General features: G+C 44.0%; 2 protein-coding genes across 2 annotated transcripts; both read left to right on the top strand.

Annotated features, from left to right (window-relative positions):
- Window positions 1–4,123: 4,123 nt before the first annotated feature.
- Window positions 4,124–7,221, top strand: LOC109775809 (adoMet-dependent rRNA methyltransferase spb1-like). The gene is made up of 10 exons (XM_073498108.1): window positions 4,124–4,369; window positions 4,463–4,510; window positions 4,604–4,765; window positions 4,837–4,878; window positions 5,739–5,800; window positions 5,933–6,116; window positions 6,204–6,293; window positions 6,532–6,647; window positions 6,763–6,895; window positions 7,066–7,221. The coding sequence occupies exons 1-10, from the start codon at window positions 4,124–4,126 to the stop codon at window positions 7,219–7,221; spliced, it is 1,239 nt and encodes a 412-aa protein (XP_073354209.1).
- Window positions 7,222–9,242: 2,021 nt separating this feature from the next.
- On the top strand, window positions 9,243–12,975 carry LOC109775808 (protein ACCELERATED CELL DEATH 6-like). Its single transcript, XM_040388524.2, has 3 exons — window positions 9,243–10,252; window positions 11,521–12,134; window positions 12,240–12,975. Exons 1-3 carry the CDS (start codon window positions 9,259–9,261, stop codon window positions 12,954–12,956), a joined length of 2,325 nt encoding a protein of 774 aa, XP_040244458.1. The 5' UTR covers window positions 9,243–9,258; the 3' UTR covers window positions 12,957–12,975.
- The last annotated feature ends 1,256 nt before the right edge of the window (window positions 12,976–14,231 follow it).

Raw genomic sequence — 14,231 nt, forward strand, 5'->3', positions numbered from 1 at the left:
GCAATTGTTTGGGTGCAAACTGGGGACTTTACCTTTTACGTATTTAGGTATACCCACTCGTAAGCTGATAAATAGAGAATGGAAGTGTATCGAGGATCGATTTGAGAAGAAACTGAGCTGCTGGAGGGGCAAGTCATGTCATACGGAGGCCGACTAATTCTTATTAATTTGGTGCTCACGAGTATGCCTATGTTCCTCTTGTCTTTCTTCGAAGTCCCAGTTGGAGTTAGGAAAAGGCTGGACTTCTATCGATCCCGATTCTTCTGGCAGGGCGATGAACTAAAAAGAAAATACAGACTCGCCAAATGGGATATTATTTGTCGACCAAAAGACCAAGGGGGTCTTGGCATTGAGAATCTTGAGGTCAAGAACAGATGTCTTCTCAGCAAGTGGCTGTATAAGTTATCTGTTGAGACTGATGCCATGTGGGTGCAGATTCTCCGTAGTAAGTATCTTCAGTCCAAAACTTTGTCCCAGGTGACAGTGAGACCGATGGACTCGCCTTTTTGGAAGGGGCTCATGAGAGTCAAATCAGCCTTTTTCAATAGGACAAAGCTTATAGTTGGTAATGGCACAACCACGCGATTCTGGGAAGATACTTGGCTAGGAGAGACGCCACTCGCGCTTCAGTACCCGTCCCTTTATAGTATTGTTCAACGGCGTGATGCTTATGTTGCAACAATAATGCAGTCCATGCCCCTTAATATTCAGTTTAGGAGGACGCTTGCCGGCAATTGTTGGGAAGCGCGGCTCCATTTAGTGAGTAGACTGATGGAGGTTTAGCTATCTCAACAGCCCGATCAGCTGCGCTGGAAGCTTACTAGGTCTGGAGAGTTCTCAGTTAAATCGATGTATCTTGATGATATTAACTCTAGCGCCATTCCTAGTTCCAAATTTGTTTGGACAGTCAAAGTTTCTTTGAAAATTAAAGTGTTTATGTGGTTTGTATATAAACAGGTCATTTTAACTAAGGACAACTTGGCAAAGCGTAACTGGACAGGACCTACTAGGTGTAGTTTTTTTGTGATCGGGATGAAACTATCAAACACCTTTTTCTTGATTGCCCGTTGGCCAAAGTATGGCGGACGATGCACATAGCCTTTAACATTACTCCTCCGAATTCTGTCAGCACGTTATTTGGAACGTGGCTTAATGGGATATAGTCCGAAACAGCGAGACACATTCGTGTAGGAGTATGTGCTTTATTGTGGGCAGTATGGAACTGCAGAAATGATTTGCTTTTTAACAGGATAACAAATATTCATTTTTTGCAGGTTATCTTCCGAGCCACCGCGTTGATCCGTATGTGGTCGCTACTCACTCCAACGGAGGCCAGGGAGCGTCTGGTTACTGGATCTATCCGGTGGGAGATGGTAGCATGGGATATCTTCAACCGGTTTGGATGGCGGTCATGTAATAGGATAGGCAATTAGTTTTCCTATCTTTATTATGTCAGCCGGTTGTGGCCTTATTTGGCTAGTGTGTTTTTGGCTCTTTGTGAGCTAGACGTTACTTTTGTTTCAGACTTTTAGACCTTGTTGAACCTATTTTATTATTTATAAAATTGGTTGTATGCATCGTTCTGATGTAGAGGTCGAGGAGTCCCCCTTTTCAAAAAAAAAACGTGGCTCCGTCACTGTTGAGGTCATGTGGCCAGATGCTAGTTGACTTGTTCGCAGCCTTAAGCCTCAGCGCAACACATATGTCATCGATCCTTCTATACTCAAATGGATGCTTCACACCTGCACCGACAAACCATCTCATTTCATCAACAACTCAAAAACATCAAAGCTGCCAATTCACCGACAAATCCACATAGCCACAGAGTCAATACTCAAAGTGGATACAATTAAACAGCAAGCGGCGAGATGTAGAATTCACATTAGCTCGTTTTCTTGATTGAGAGAGACCAGCGAACACAACAAGCCGCAACCACATACCTGATGCCTTCTACTTCACTCCTCATGTTCCAGAGATGCACGCCCAATCCTGAGGCGGCTTATCAATTGGGAACTTTAGCAACCTTTTGAATGGTCCTCACGTACATCAAGAGATGATGGTGCATATTACATGTGAGGAATGATGGCGCATTAATTTGATATTTACGTATAATGGAATAAGCACATAATGTAGTGACAATGTTTGTCTGTCTATTATTTGGCCACAACAAAGATAATGATTTTGTGACCGCAGGAAACATAAACAAGAACACCTACAGTGTATATATATGAGAAAATCAAACTAAAACAAACACATGATTAACCGCCCTCTTCCTTAAACTTCTCCCATTTCATTCTGCTACAGATGTAACTATCGCACATGGTTGACGAACACACAACCATGGTCACTTCCCTAGATGATGTTCCTTCACTGAACGCCTCACACGCTGTTCACATTTCTTTTCCCCTTTCAGATCCAAGAACATAAGTGAATAAAATTACATAATTAACTATCACTAAACCTTCCTAGCTGGATTGCTTCGGTAATATAAATGATCAAGTTATTTATCATATGCATACTGCTCATCAGGTGTTTGCTAAACAAACCTATGCACTGCCTTCTCCAATAATTATAAATATATAGATGCCCACATTTCAACTGGCAAGATTGACGTGCCCACGCAGCTTCTGAACCAATCAGTTATTTCACACACAGAACCAGGCATCACCAGCTTATAACTACAAGAAGTATACATCACCACCATGTCCAGAATTACCAACGGGTTGGGGGAGGTGTGGAGATTGGAGAAAGAAGGGAGAGAAGAGAAGACCTACTGATTTGGGCCCCACGGGATCCTCCTTCAACGGCCCCGGCGAGCTCATCACAGATTGAGATAGAGATCGGATGAGGCACACAGGTGGTGGGTGATGAAGTGGTTCAGTGGAAGAATGGCCACGTCGTCACCAGAGCAGGGGCGCGTGGAGGCTCACATCCCTCGGGGCGGTTGTGGAGAAGGATCCGACCTCAAGCATCTTCTCGCGGCCAGTACTGATCCCCAAGGGTCGCCGTCGTCAGATCCCATGGGGCGGCAGCATGGACGGAATCATGTGGAGGGTCGGAGCCGGAGCGGGGGAGTGCCGGTAGGGGGGGGGGGAGAGGTGGGGAAAGCGAGAAGGAAAGGTGTCGGGTGCGGGCGTGCGGCGGTGGCAGGCGACGGCGGCGGCTGCGGCTAGAGAAGGGGACGAGCGATGGCGATAGGGATTGAAACGTCCTTTGTGCGCTGCCGCCCCCACCAGCTAGCCCCACACCATGCCAGCCGCCGTCACCATTGCCATGACTCGTCCCACAGTGATGCAACAGATCACGGGGCGGCGCCGGGAGTGAGGGAGAAGGTGGGGGCGGGGTGACGCCGGGATCGGGGGAGGAGATGGGGGGCGGGCGGCGCCGGGAGCCGTGATCCAGGGAAGTTGGGGGTCTGGCGGCACCGGGAGCGAGGGAGAAGGTGGGGACGGGGCGGCGCCAGGAGTGAGGGAGAAGGTGGGGGCGGGTGACGCCGGGATCGGGGGAGGAGATGGGGGGCGGGAGGGATCTGGAGGCCTCGCTCGAGGGCACTCTCGCTCGTGCGTGCGAGTCGGGGATTTTTTTTTTCGTTATTTTTTTGTAGGTCTTTTTTTGGCCGTTTTTCTCTGGTGCGACGGGAGGTTTGACGGGATCGCTGGGAGTGTTTTTGTTTGACGTGTCTACCTGTGGTGGGAGGAAGGATGAAAATAAACAAGGAGGCGGGACGAAAATTAATCATGAGTAGAGAAAAGGAACACAACCTCGCGCCTTCCATGAACGTGTCGCACCCAAAAGCCCTAGCTCGAACGCACGGCGGCGGTGGCCGCGAGAGGCAGCCATGCCTCCCACGGATGAACCGAAGGGAAAGAAGCAGCGGGCGAAGGACAAGCACTACCACCTGGCAAAGGAGCGAGGATACCGGAGCCGCGCGGCCTGCAAGGTGCTCCAGCTCGACGAGCGCTTCCGGTTCCTCCCGTCGGCGCGCACCGTGCTCGACCTCGGGGCCGCGCCGGGGGGCTGGACCCAGCTCGCCGTCAGCCGCGCCACCGTCGGCGGCCTCGTCGTCGGCGTCGACCTCGCGCCCGTCCGCCCCATCCGCGGGGCGCGTCTCCTCAAGGAGGACATGACCGCTCCCAAGTGCAGCTCCAAGGTGCGCAGGCTCATGGACTCCAGGGGCGTCGCGGCGTTTGACGTCGTCTTCCACGACGGCGATGTACGGAGGAAGAAGAGAAGAAACCGCTCGGTGTGCGCTGGCACCGGCACATCGGTGGCACAGGAGGAGGCCCCAACTACGCAGTCAGCCCTTGTCATTAACACCATACGGCAGGCCACCATGTTCCTTGCCCCTGGCGGCGTCTTCATCACCAAGGTATATATGAATATATATGATCGAAATCAGGCATTGCAAATTGACGTTGGTGTGAAGTGCACATCTCAAATCAGTTATTTTTCTCTTTGGCAGTTCTTCAGGTGTCAAGATTACAAGGCTGTAATGTTATGTCTCAAGCAGGTGTGCTTTGATCACAGTTTGTTTCCATTTAGTAGTCAATAGTCATTGCATACAGTTTCACTAATTCATCGAATCAAATGTACCCACTTGCAGCTATTTGAAAGAGTTGAGTTCACTAGACCTTCAGCAAGTCGGCGCAGACCTGCTGAAATTTACCTCGTCTGTCTGAAATATAAAGCCCCTGCCAAGATTCAGCCAGAACTTCTTGATTTGAAGCACTTGCACTTGTTGAGTGTGGATGCAGAGAAGAGCAAGGTATTACATTGAAAATTTGATTGTCCCAGTAACCTTCTTTTTTATGTGTTAGCATCCCCTTAATGTTGCAGTTTCTTGGTCGATCTGCAGCGGAAGAGACGGCCTGGGGGCCGGTAGGTATTCCTTCTTAATTACATCGTCACTGGAGTTTCCCTATCTTGGTAGCTCATCCAGGTTCTATGTGATTATTGGTGTTGTCAAGGCATCTGTGCATCACCGCAAAATGCTACGGATACACCAATGCTAAGTGTTATACTAGGTTCGAATGTGTGCTGTGATTTCATTTGCTAATGGTTGTGTTCGTGTTGTGTATGCGGTAAGTGGGCCACCATTACTCGCCGTACCACTTTCAAAACCATGATTACTAGAAAGTAATTGAACATTAGTTTGATGACCATTTTTGCTAACTCTTTTTATGAAGTTAAATAAGCAGTTAAGAATTTAGAATTTGAGCCGTAACTTCACACTTGATTCTATATTTTTGTAAGTAGTAAAACGAGATTGGCTATATGCATAGGATGCAGATGCCGGGGGTTATAAAAGCTTTTCTAAAAGAAAATAGCAACTTCACAGAACTTGAGGTTAGGCCGGGATGATCCTCCTTTGTAATCCTGACTTGGTTTTTTGCATTGTCTGTAGGATCTATCCTTCCAAGGTTTTCATTATTGTCCAGTTTGGTGGGAGAAACACTGACCTAATTTTCCATCCTATATTCCTATGTGATTTATGTAGGAAATGGTGGATGATTGGTCTAGCATCAGATTTTATATGGTCTAACGCCCAGACACCACTTGAGTTTCTTGGTTCTTTTATGGCCATTTCATTTGATGATCCAGCATCTCTGCCTATCAAGAGTCATGAGCTTACTACAGAGGACTGAGGAGCTAGGTAGTGAAGTAACGCATTGCTTGCCTAGCTTCTCTACTATCTTATAGCTCTAACCATGGCTGCTTATACTCTTTGTGTGTTCCAGATAATATGGATTTGTGGGGATTTACTTCTGATGGATAAAAATCGCTTAAAATATATCCTAAAGTATCTTTCTCCTACTCTTTTTTTATCTCGTAATTTGTAGATTGTGATTAACCAAACATGTCTATATTAGTTAGGCATGTTTAGAGGTTGGTCCTGCCAACCTCATATGAAACTGATGTCCAATTGTGTTAGATGGCGCATGCGCATAAGGACTGCACTTTCATGTTCACAAGTTATAGCAACCGCTGACGGTACCACGATGGGCACGAAGGGCAAAAATGATGACCAACTTTTACCGGAAATGGAGGAACTTATGAGTGTCATTAGTACAAAGGAAAGGAGAGAGAATAAGCGTCAATCAAGGCATCAGACAAAGGTATTTCCATTACAAAATATAGATGCTATATTTGCTGCATGTGGCGCATTAATCTGAATTGTGTGCTATTATGTCTCTTCATTCCAGGAGAAAGCACACAAGGCAATAAGAATGCAAACTGATGCTACAGAATATTGTTACGGCGACCCTGACTTGTTTTTTGTTAGTGATACCAATGTATGCTGATGTCTCCGTAGTCATATCTACCTGCGTTTGCTTTGCACCTCAGAAAAATGCTTCCTGCTCCCAGATATTTTTTGTGGTCATTAAATTTCATCATCAGTAGTAAAAGACACTTGTAGGAGTAATTTTGCTTCTGTTATGGTTTCCTGTTCATCGTATGATTGGCCTTTTTAGCTTGTTCTTGTGAACTCAATGATATAAATATATGGCTTTTATGTGTGCTTTATTATAGGGTGGAAAAGAACCTCAAGCTGTTGAGTCAGGAGAAGATGGAGACAGTAGGAATGGAGAAACTCAAACTCATGAGGACTCTGATGAGGTGATAGATTCTGATGAAGAACTGCAGAGGTGAAATTTCAGACACCCACACTAACAAATAATATCATAAATGGTCATGAATTCTTACCAGTTTCAAAATTCATTTTAAATCCCATTGATAGGTAATTCCTATCCTTCAAACCAGGTATGAAGCTCAACTTGAGGAGTTGATCGATGAAGCTTATGCGCGCATTATGACTACAAGAGGCGGAGGAGTGAAACAAGAAACTAAACGTGCCAAGTGTATTGATCTCAATACTGATGCACATTTTTACGAGGTAATGTGTCTGAGCCTAATTCACATGAATGTTACCTCTTGTGTCTGAAACTTGTCATTATTCACAGCTTCTAGAGGACTGAATTTGTGTTGTTCTTTTGTCCTGTAGAATTATAAAATTATTGAAAGTTTGGCTATAATAGATGCTCATATTATGCTACCACTTGACAGGGTGTTGAAGAATCAGATGATGGTGTGATAGGGATGAAGGTTTCTGATGAAAATTACGATCAGGAGGCCAATCCCCTTTCACCGTCTCTAGGTACAGAGCAGTTAACAAAAGAGCAGCTTCGAAATATGTGGTTCAGTCAGGATGTGTTCCCATAATCTGTTTTTACGGGGGCAGTGTTTTATAGGCGGTGGGCCTCCCCTAGGTGCGCAACGGCTCGGGTTTAATATCTAAAGATAAGAGTTTGTATGTCTTAAGGATGGTAGATCAGTTTGAGGGTGTCTAGACCTGACTATTGAATGAATAAAGTAACAGAAAGTTATCGGTGATTGCTCTCTTTTTTCTCGTTGCATGCATCTTAGCTGCATCATCTAACCATACCACCCCCGGTACCATCATCTCTCCCTCATATTGGTAGGATTAGCTTGTGGACACGGAAGCCTCATGTTTCCTTTCCTCTGTTTTGTTTTTGACAAACATGGCAGGTGCTCTGCCTTTGCATTAAGAAGGGGAAAATAAGGTGCCATTACAGTCTTCGAAGAAGCAGGGAACAAGGAGCAGAAAAAAGAGGAAGAGATCGAATCCGCCCACCTGCTGTTCACTATAGACTTGTTATAGTTATCTCCTGACAGCTTCATCAAGTAAGTTAACCTCGTGCTTCACTAGCTCCGCGACATCTTGAGACGTAGAGGGTGTGTTTTCAAATTCTTATGCGAATGGCCAGAGCTGACCCATTCATAAAAAAAAGCATGAATCACTTTTGCTTTTGGAAGAGTTAAGTTGGACCCATTCCGTAAAGAAATCATGAGAGTGCCTTTTCGAAATATTTTAGTATGTTTTCTTGCGTGGATGTAGCCGGGGTGCACCGAGCTGGGGCTCAGCCACTACTTTCCTACGAAATCATTCAAAGTCTTATGCGAATGGCCAGAATGGCCAGAGAGGATCATTACGTGCTTCTGGGGGAATGTAATACATATCAATCAACAACATGTTAGCATCAATCGCTATGTGCTAATACAGCTCCCGTCTATAGGCATGTACTACTCAAATTGTCAATAAAATTAAGTTGGAACGGATCAATCCCATCTAATCTAGCCATGATTTGACAACATAATGGCCGGCCGCCACAACCACTCTTGCTGATTTTGTTGAAGCACAAACCGTAGAACAATAGTTCTATGGCTCTTGGTGATTTACTGGTTAGAAAATCGTCATTCCACATCAGCATCCACGGCAAAGTTTTATTAGGCATGGGAAGCAGCTATTGTCGCATCCCTTGGGTCACTTCTCTTGCATTGTGCAAAGAGTTGTCATACAGTATTAGCTGCATATATATTTCAAGTTGGCCATCCACTTGCAAGTTTTCGTTTGATGCGGAAAGCATATTTTTGCCGGTAGGTGGATGGATGCTTTCTATGGAGGCAAGTCACAATCATTTGCGCATTCCTAGCCGCCGGCATTCGTTTTTTTAGATGAGCAGTAAGGAATATTATAACCACAACTAGTCGTCGCAAAAAGAAAAAGTTGAGTATACGTCGTGCTGTGAGAACTTGTAATTTTACTCTGCCTTATCTGGCATGGCATCTACTCCCTTCATCCGAAAAAACTTGTCTCTCGAATGGATGTATTTAGCACCAAGTTAGTGCTAGATACATCCATTTGAGGGACAAGCTTTTTCGGACGGAGGGAGTACGCGGTAAAATTGTCAAGGTCCTGTCAAATAAGCCAATAGAAATCCAAGCTATGATCAACAAATCAAAGAAGAGAGGAGGTAAAAATGACAAGTCAAAGATGTAGGCTCGGTGAAAAAAGGCCCAATATTATTGTGTAGAGATAGGTGGCCTAGTCCACCATAGACTATATGCACCAATCCTCGTGAAGATGGAAGAATACAAGAGCAGCTATAGAGCCGGTGTTCATGTGACCTTGCACATCTCAAGGACACTGAATATTGATTAATACAGGAGTAGGTTTGGAGCACATGGACAGCCATGTGCCCCGGAGGAATCTCCACCATGAAATGAGAAACAATTAAGATTAGACTTGTGAGCGAAAGAGCAACCAATTAAGACGCGACTTGGTTAAACAGAAAAGAGAGAAGACTTTGCAGTTGTTTTAAGAGTGCGCCAAGACACGAGTTGGGAGCACAACCAACCTCATACACTCCAACCAACTTCTAAAACCACACAGCGGCCATGGACGCCAAGCTGATGGCGGCCACCGACGGTGGCGATGTCAACAAGTTGAAGGTTGGGCTGAACAAGGAGGATGCCATGTTGATGGTTGATGCGACGGCGACGAGTAAGAAGCCTTCCGAAGAGGACCAATCCCCAGCTGGTATCATCAACCCCTTGCTTCTGTTATCGGCGCGTGAGGGCTCCTTGATGGCGTTGAATGTCCTTTTAGAGAGGGAAGACGCAAAACGTCCACCACTGATGATTATTTCTCAAGAATTTCTCGAGTTGGTAGAGGGAGGCAGCAGTGCCCAAGGAAGAACTGCAGTGTCAATTGTTGGTGATGTAGAAGGGGGCGTCGATGATCAGCCTGCTGCTTCACTTGCAGTTGGAGCACTCCTCAAGGGCGTCACTCCTGATGGTGATACTGCACTACATGTGGTCGCGCAGAATCAGGAAAATGGCAAACATTTCCTGGAGTACGCCGGCATCATCTACGAAAGGGGCAGGGGCCTCCTGTTTGCCAAGAATCACAGGGGTGACACACCCTTGCATTGTGCTGCCCGAGCTGGGAACTCCAAAATGGTTTCTCATCTCATGAATCTAGCTGCACGTTCGGGTGCTGACATGAAGCTCAGGCTCCTGAGAATGGAAAATAAGCGTCACGAGACAGCCCTCCACGAGGCTGTCCGATTTGAAGATGGTCGATTTCTGGGTCGGAAAGAGAGAAGGGCATTGATTGATGCTACTACTCACACCGCCGCAGAAGAAAGGAATAAGGATGATGCTGCCGGCGCACAGGAAGAAAAGAATATAGTCAAACTGCTGATGGGTGCTGATCCAGAGTTAGCTAATTATCCTGCAGATGGCGTTTCACCCTTGTATCTAGCCATCTTGCTGGGGAAGAGTACAATTGCATTGATTCTGTACGATAAGAGTGGTGGCAATCTCTCCTATTCCGGAGCAAATGGACAAAATGCCTTGCATGTTGGTGTTCTTCCACACAGAGACTCAGGTACTCACTAAATGCATCTATATTTTAATACTTCCTTGTCTACTCCCTCCTTCTATAACATATAGCATCCCCTCGAATCTGAAGCATAACTTTAACATAAATTTTTACTAACAAACTATAAATTATACCCTAAATCTCATACTGATCACTTGTAGGCCAAAGTTGACATAATACCCTAAATTTCTCTGAAAGATTCATTTAGCTCCCTCTTAATTTCTGTTGTCCGGTACTGTCTATTATATGCTCAAAGCATAATACATAAAAAAATTAATGCAAATTCTCATGAAAAAGCAAAACATCTATCTGTTGATTTCGTAAACCCCAACTGGTATCATAATTTCAATGACTTAGATTTGAACTCAGCTCTAGAGTATGATGAGCCATTAAATTCTGGTGGACTCTTTTTTCTTGCTCTAAACACAGTTACTCCCTCCGCTTCTTTTTAGTCTACATCTAAGATTTGGTAAGAGTAATGTTTTACTAAAAAAATGTATCAACACCTACAATACTAAAGTTATATGTTATGAAAACTAATTTCATCATGCATCTAATAATATTGATTTCATAGTGTGAATGTTCATGTCTTTTCCTACAAAGCTAGTCAAACTTTACGAAGTTTGACTTTGACCAAATCTTATATGCAAACTAAAAAGAAACAGAGGGAGTACATGACAAGCAAATCAACCAACGTGCACCATTAAACCTCATAATCACACATGCATATATGTTGGTCATGTCATTAGTCATCATGTTGCCGTTTTAATGTAGGAACGTGATTAAATAAAGACTGAATTCCACATTTTACTCCCTAGATATGCATTTGTGACACTAATTACCCGTTGAGTGGCAATTGGTTTAAAATACCCCATTTAGAAGCTTTGGACCCTCGTTTTCTGATGCATGTCCATTATGGAAGGTGTGAGGTGACGCCTGGGGTTCAAAAATATCTGGACGATGGGGAGGAATGGAACAGATGGACAAAAGAAGTCTGGACATGATTGTCAATGACGCCCTTCGATCTTTACACATTCTTTTACGAATCATTGACGCAACATGCAGACCCTATCTAACATAAATAAGAAAAATCCAAAACCAGGGTAAAACCGTGGCAAAAGTCTTCAAAATGTGATATTTTGATAAAAGTTGCACTAAATGGGGTAATATGTGTCACAAATGTACAACTACAGGGTAAGAAGTGGAATTCACTCTTAAATAAAGTCTCAATTAGTCAGTTCGATTCACTAACACAAAATGCATATTCTTGACAGTGATGATGGAGTTCCTAGTGCATTGGAACAAAAGCCTTACTACCCAAGTGGACAAAGATGGGAGAACGCCACTTCACTTTGCTTCATCGCTGATTTTACGGACTGGCTCGTATCTGACACTTGAGCTCCTTGGCAGACCCCCTTGGTGTCATTTTGTATGGATTCCCCGGAGATCTACATCGGTGCTCGAGATAGTATTCAAAGCAAACCCCGCAGCATTGTATCAAGCAGACAAGAATGGATCATTCCCCATACATTTGGCTGCCTCTGTAGGTGCCAAAGAGGCCATACTGTTTTTCCGTGACAAGTATCCGCATTGTGTTGGATTGCGTGACGCTGAAGGAAGAACATTCCTTCAGGTCGCTGTTGAGAAAGAAATACTGGGCATACTCTTCTACGTATGTGAAACTCCATCTTTAGCTTGGATTCTGAATATGCAAGACAATGATGGAAACACTGCACTGCACTTAGCTATCCAATCTCGGAACTTTAGGATGTTCTGCGCTCTATTTGGGAATCCAGAGGTGAATCTGAATATAACAAATTACAAGGGGGAAACTCCGTTGGATTTATCCATTATTAGTAAGCTTTCATACGGATTGAATTTTATAGAGGTAATACTCTGTTTTACTTTCTAGTTCGCCCCTTGAATAAAAAAAATGATATATGACACATTGCTTCATTGGGTACTCATATAATCCTTCTTGTTTTTATTTCAGAACTCTGAGCATAAAATATGCCACGCCTTGAAGTCAGTTGGGGCAAACTATGGTGTCATTCGCTGGGATAAGGCTGAGGAACCATTCCGTCGGCCATCAAACCCAGAGGAGGAGGACCAAGCATCACGGAGGCTGAAAGATGCAGCACAAACCTGTGTTGTTGCTTCAGTCCTAATAGCAACTGTTGCGTTCAGTGCAACTTTGGCCATCCCTGGAGGTTATAGAGCTGATGATCATACAAATGAAGGCACACCAATATATGCCGGGAGTTATCTTTTTGACGCGTTCATTATGTCCACCACATTAGCTTTCATATGCTCTTCTCTAGCTACCCTTGGCTACACGTTTTCTGCAAGTCCCTTTGTTAACTTGGTCACCCGCGAAGTCTACACAGTCTTATCCGTGCTTTCCTTCTCGAGTTCATTCGTATGCATGTCTATTGCATTTGCACTGGGTGTGTATATGGTGCTAGCCCCGGTTGCTCGTAATACTGCCGTTGCGGTCTGTGTTATTACTCCGACCATATGGCTTGGTACAAATGTGGATAGTATTTTCAAGTTGGTTATTCTTGCACGACCGCTATGTATTAGAAAGGGTCTATTCAAAGGAATGGTACAATTACTAAGGATGTACGCGCTCTTAGTGGTCACTACACTTTGGCCCTTCATAGTTACCTTTGGTTGGGCTGCGTTGGCAAGAATCCACCGTCACCGCTAAATCCATTTTATTTCCTTTGATAAGGAGGGTTTGTAAGCATGTTCTTGTCCGGAACTGGTGTTACGGAAGTATTTCATATAAGACATTATTTCTTATGATATGCGTCTGCCCTAAAGCTTCAGAACCTGGCTTGTCATTTTTCTTTGTTTAAGACTTATTGAGCCTGGCTTGTCATATTATTTTCAAATAAAAGTATAGCTCTATGCACTGTCCAGAAACCTCATGAAGATTTGTTTCATCTGCTTCTGAAGCATATGCATAAGTCGCACAACTGGACAAGTTAATGCTGAACGATGCCACTTTCCACTGAATCCGACCTTTGGAAATGACACTCGTCACCATCAGGCTATTTTTCTTCCAATATGTATAAAACTGTTGTGGGCCATTGGGATGCTATTCCAGCACTGAATTCGATTTGGCAATCTTGCTGCCAAGATAAACACAAAATCTTATTCTGGTTGTTAGTTGTTACCAGTGTTTGTCTCTGAAAAATTATGTTTGACCACTATTATATAATATCTCTCCACCAAGGGCGCTTGAACACCTTCACATATTGAGCGTACGTATCCACCATCGCCTAACAAACGCATGCCATCTAGTGCCGTACTTGCTGGCATTAGGGTTACATGTTTGTTTTCCTTTGGCATTCTCGTGGTGGAGACATTTGATGACAGTGTGCTTGCACTCAAAGATTGGTAGTTGTGAGTTTGTTCATCACCTTGGTTCAGAGGTCTGAGAGAGCAATGCAATCTATATTGGTTTACTATAGATCCGAGTTGCCTCAGACTTTCTTCTGTCTAAGTCGATGTTCTAAGCTGTTGGATATTTCAGCGTTGGGATGGCTCAAGACGTCGACTTAGACAAAAGTTTTTCTCATAGTATTAAATGGGCGATATTTTCTCGTGAAATATGCATAGCAAATTGCACTTTTTTACTTTTAAGAACCAATTTAACATTTTTTAGCATTGGGACTAATTTCGTAATTTTTTGTAAATGATCTGTAACTGTATTCAAATTGACAAATATTACAAGTGCAATGTTTCGGATCATAGATCCAAGAAAACTACTTACAAAGTACTCCCTCTGTCCCATAATATAAGAGCGTTTTTAAAACTACACTAGTTTCAAAAACGCTCTTATATTAAGGGACGGAGTGAGTAACTCTTATAACTATGAATTACAATTGAATATCTCAGAAATGTCTACTACATGGTAGCTGGGCGCCTGGCATATTATAAGAGTTACTTTAAAACCACTTTCATTTCTTTTGGTTTT

This window comes from Aegilops tauschii, chromosome 5 (genome assembly GCF_002575655.3).
Source record: "Aegilops tauschii subsp. strangulata cultivar AL8/78 chromosome 5, Aet v6.0, whole genome shotgun sequence".
In the NCBI taxonomy this organism is placed as follows: domain Eukaryota; kingdom Viridiplantae; phylum Streptophyta; class Magnoliopsida; order Poales; family Poaceae; genus Aegilops; species Aegilops tauschii.

Excerpts from the sequence above, each read along its gene's own strand:
- LOC109775808 (XM_040388524.2), top strand. The coding sequence starts at position 9,259 with ATGGACGCCAAGCTGATGGCGGCCACCGACGGTGGCGATGTCAACAAG. Across the intron at positions 10,253-11,520 it reads TCTTCCACACAGAGACTCAG|TGATGATGGAGTTCCTAGTG; the intron begins GTACTCACTAAA and ends TATTCTTGACAG. Across the intron at positions 12,135-12,239 it reads ACGGATTGAATTTTATAGAG|AACTCTGAGCATAAAATATG; the intron begins GTAATACTCTGT and ends TTTTTATTTCAG.
- LOC109775809 (XM_073498108.1), top strand. The coding sequence starts at position 4,124 with ATGACCGCTCCCAAGTGCAGCTCCAAGGTGCGCAGGCTCATGGACTCC. Across the intron at positions 4,370-4,462 it reads GCGGCGTCTTCATCACCAAG|TTCTTCAGGTGTCAAGATTA; the intron begins GTATATATGAAT and ends TCTCTTTGGCAG. Across the intron at positions 6,117-6,203 it reads AATCAAGGCATCAGACAAAG|GAGAAAGCACACAAGGCAAT; the intron begins GTATTTCCATTA and ends TCTTCATTCCAG.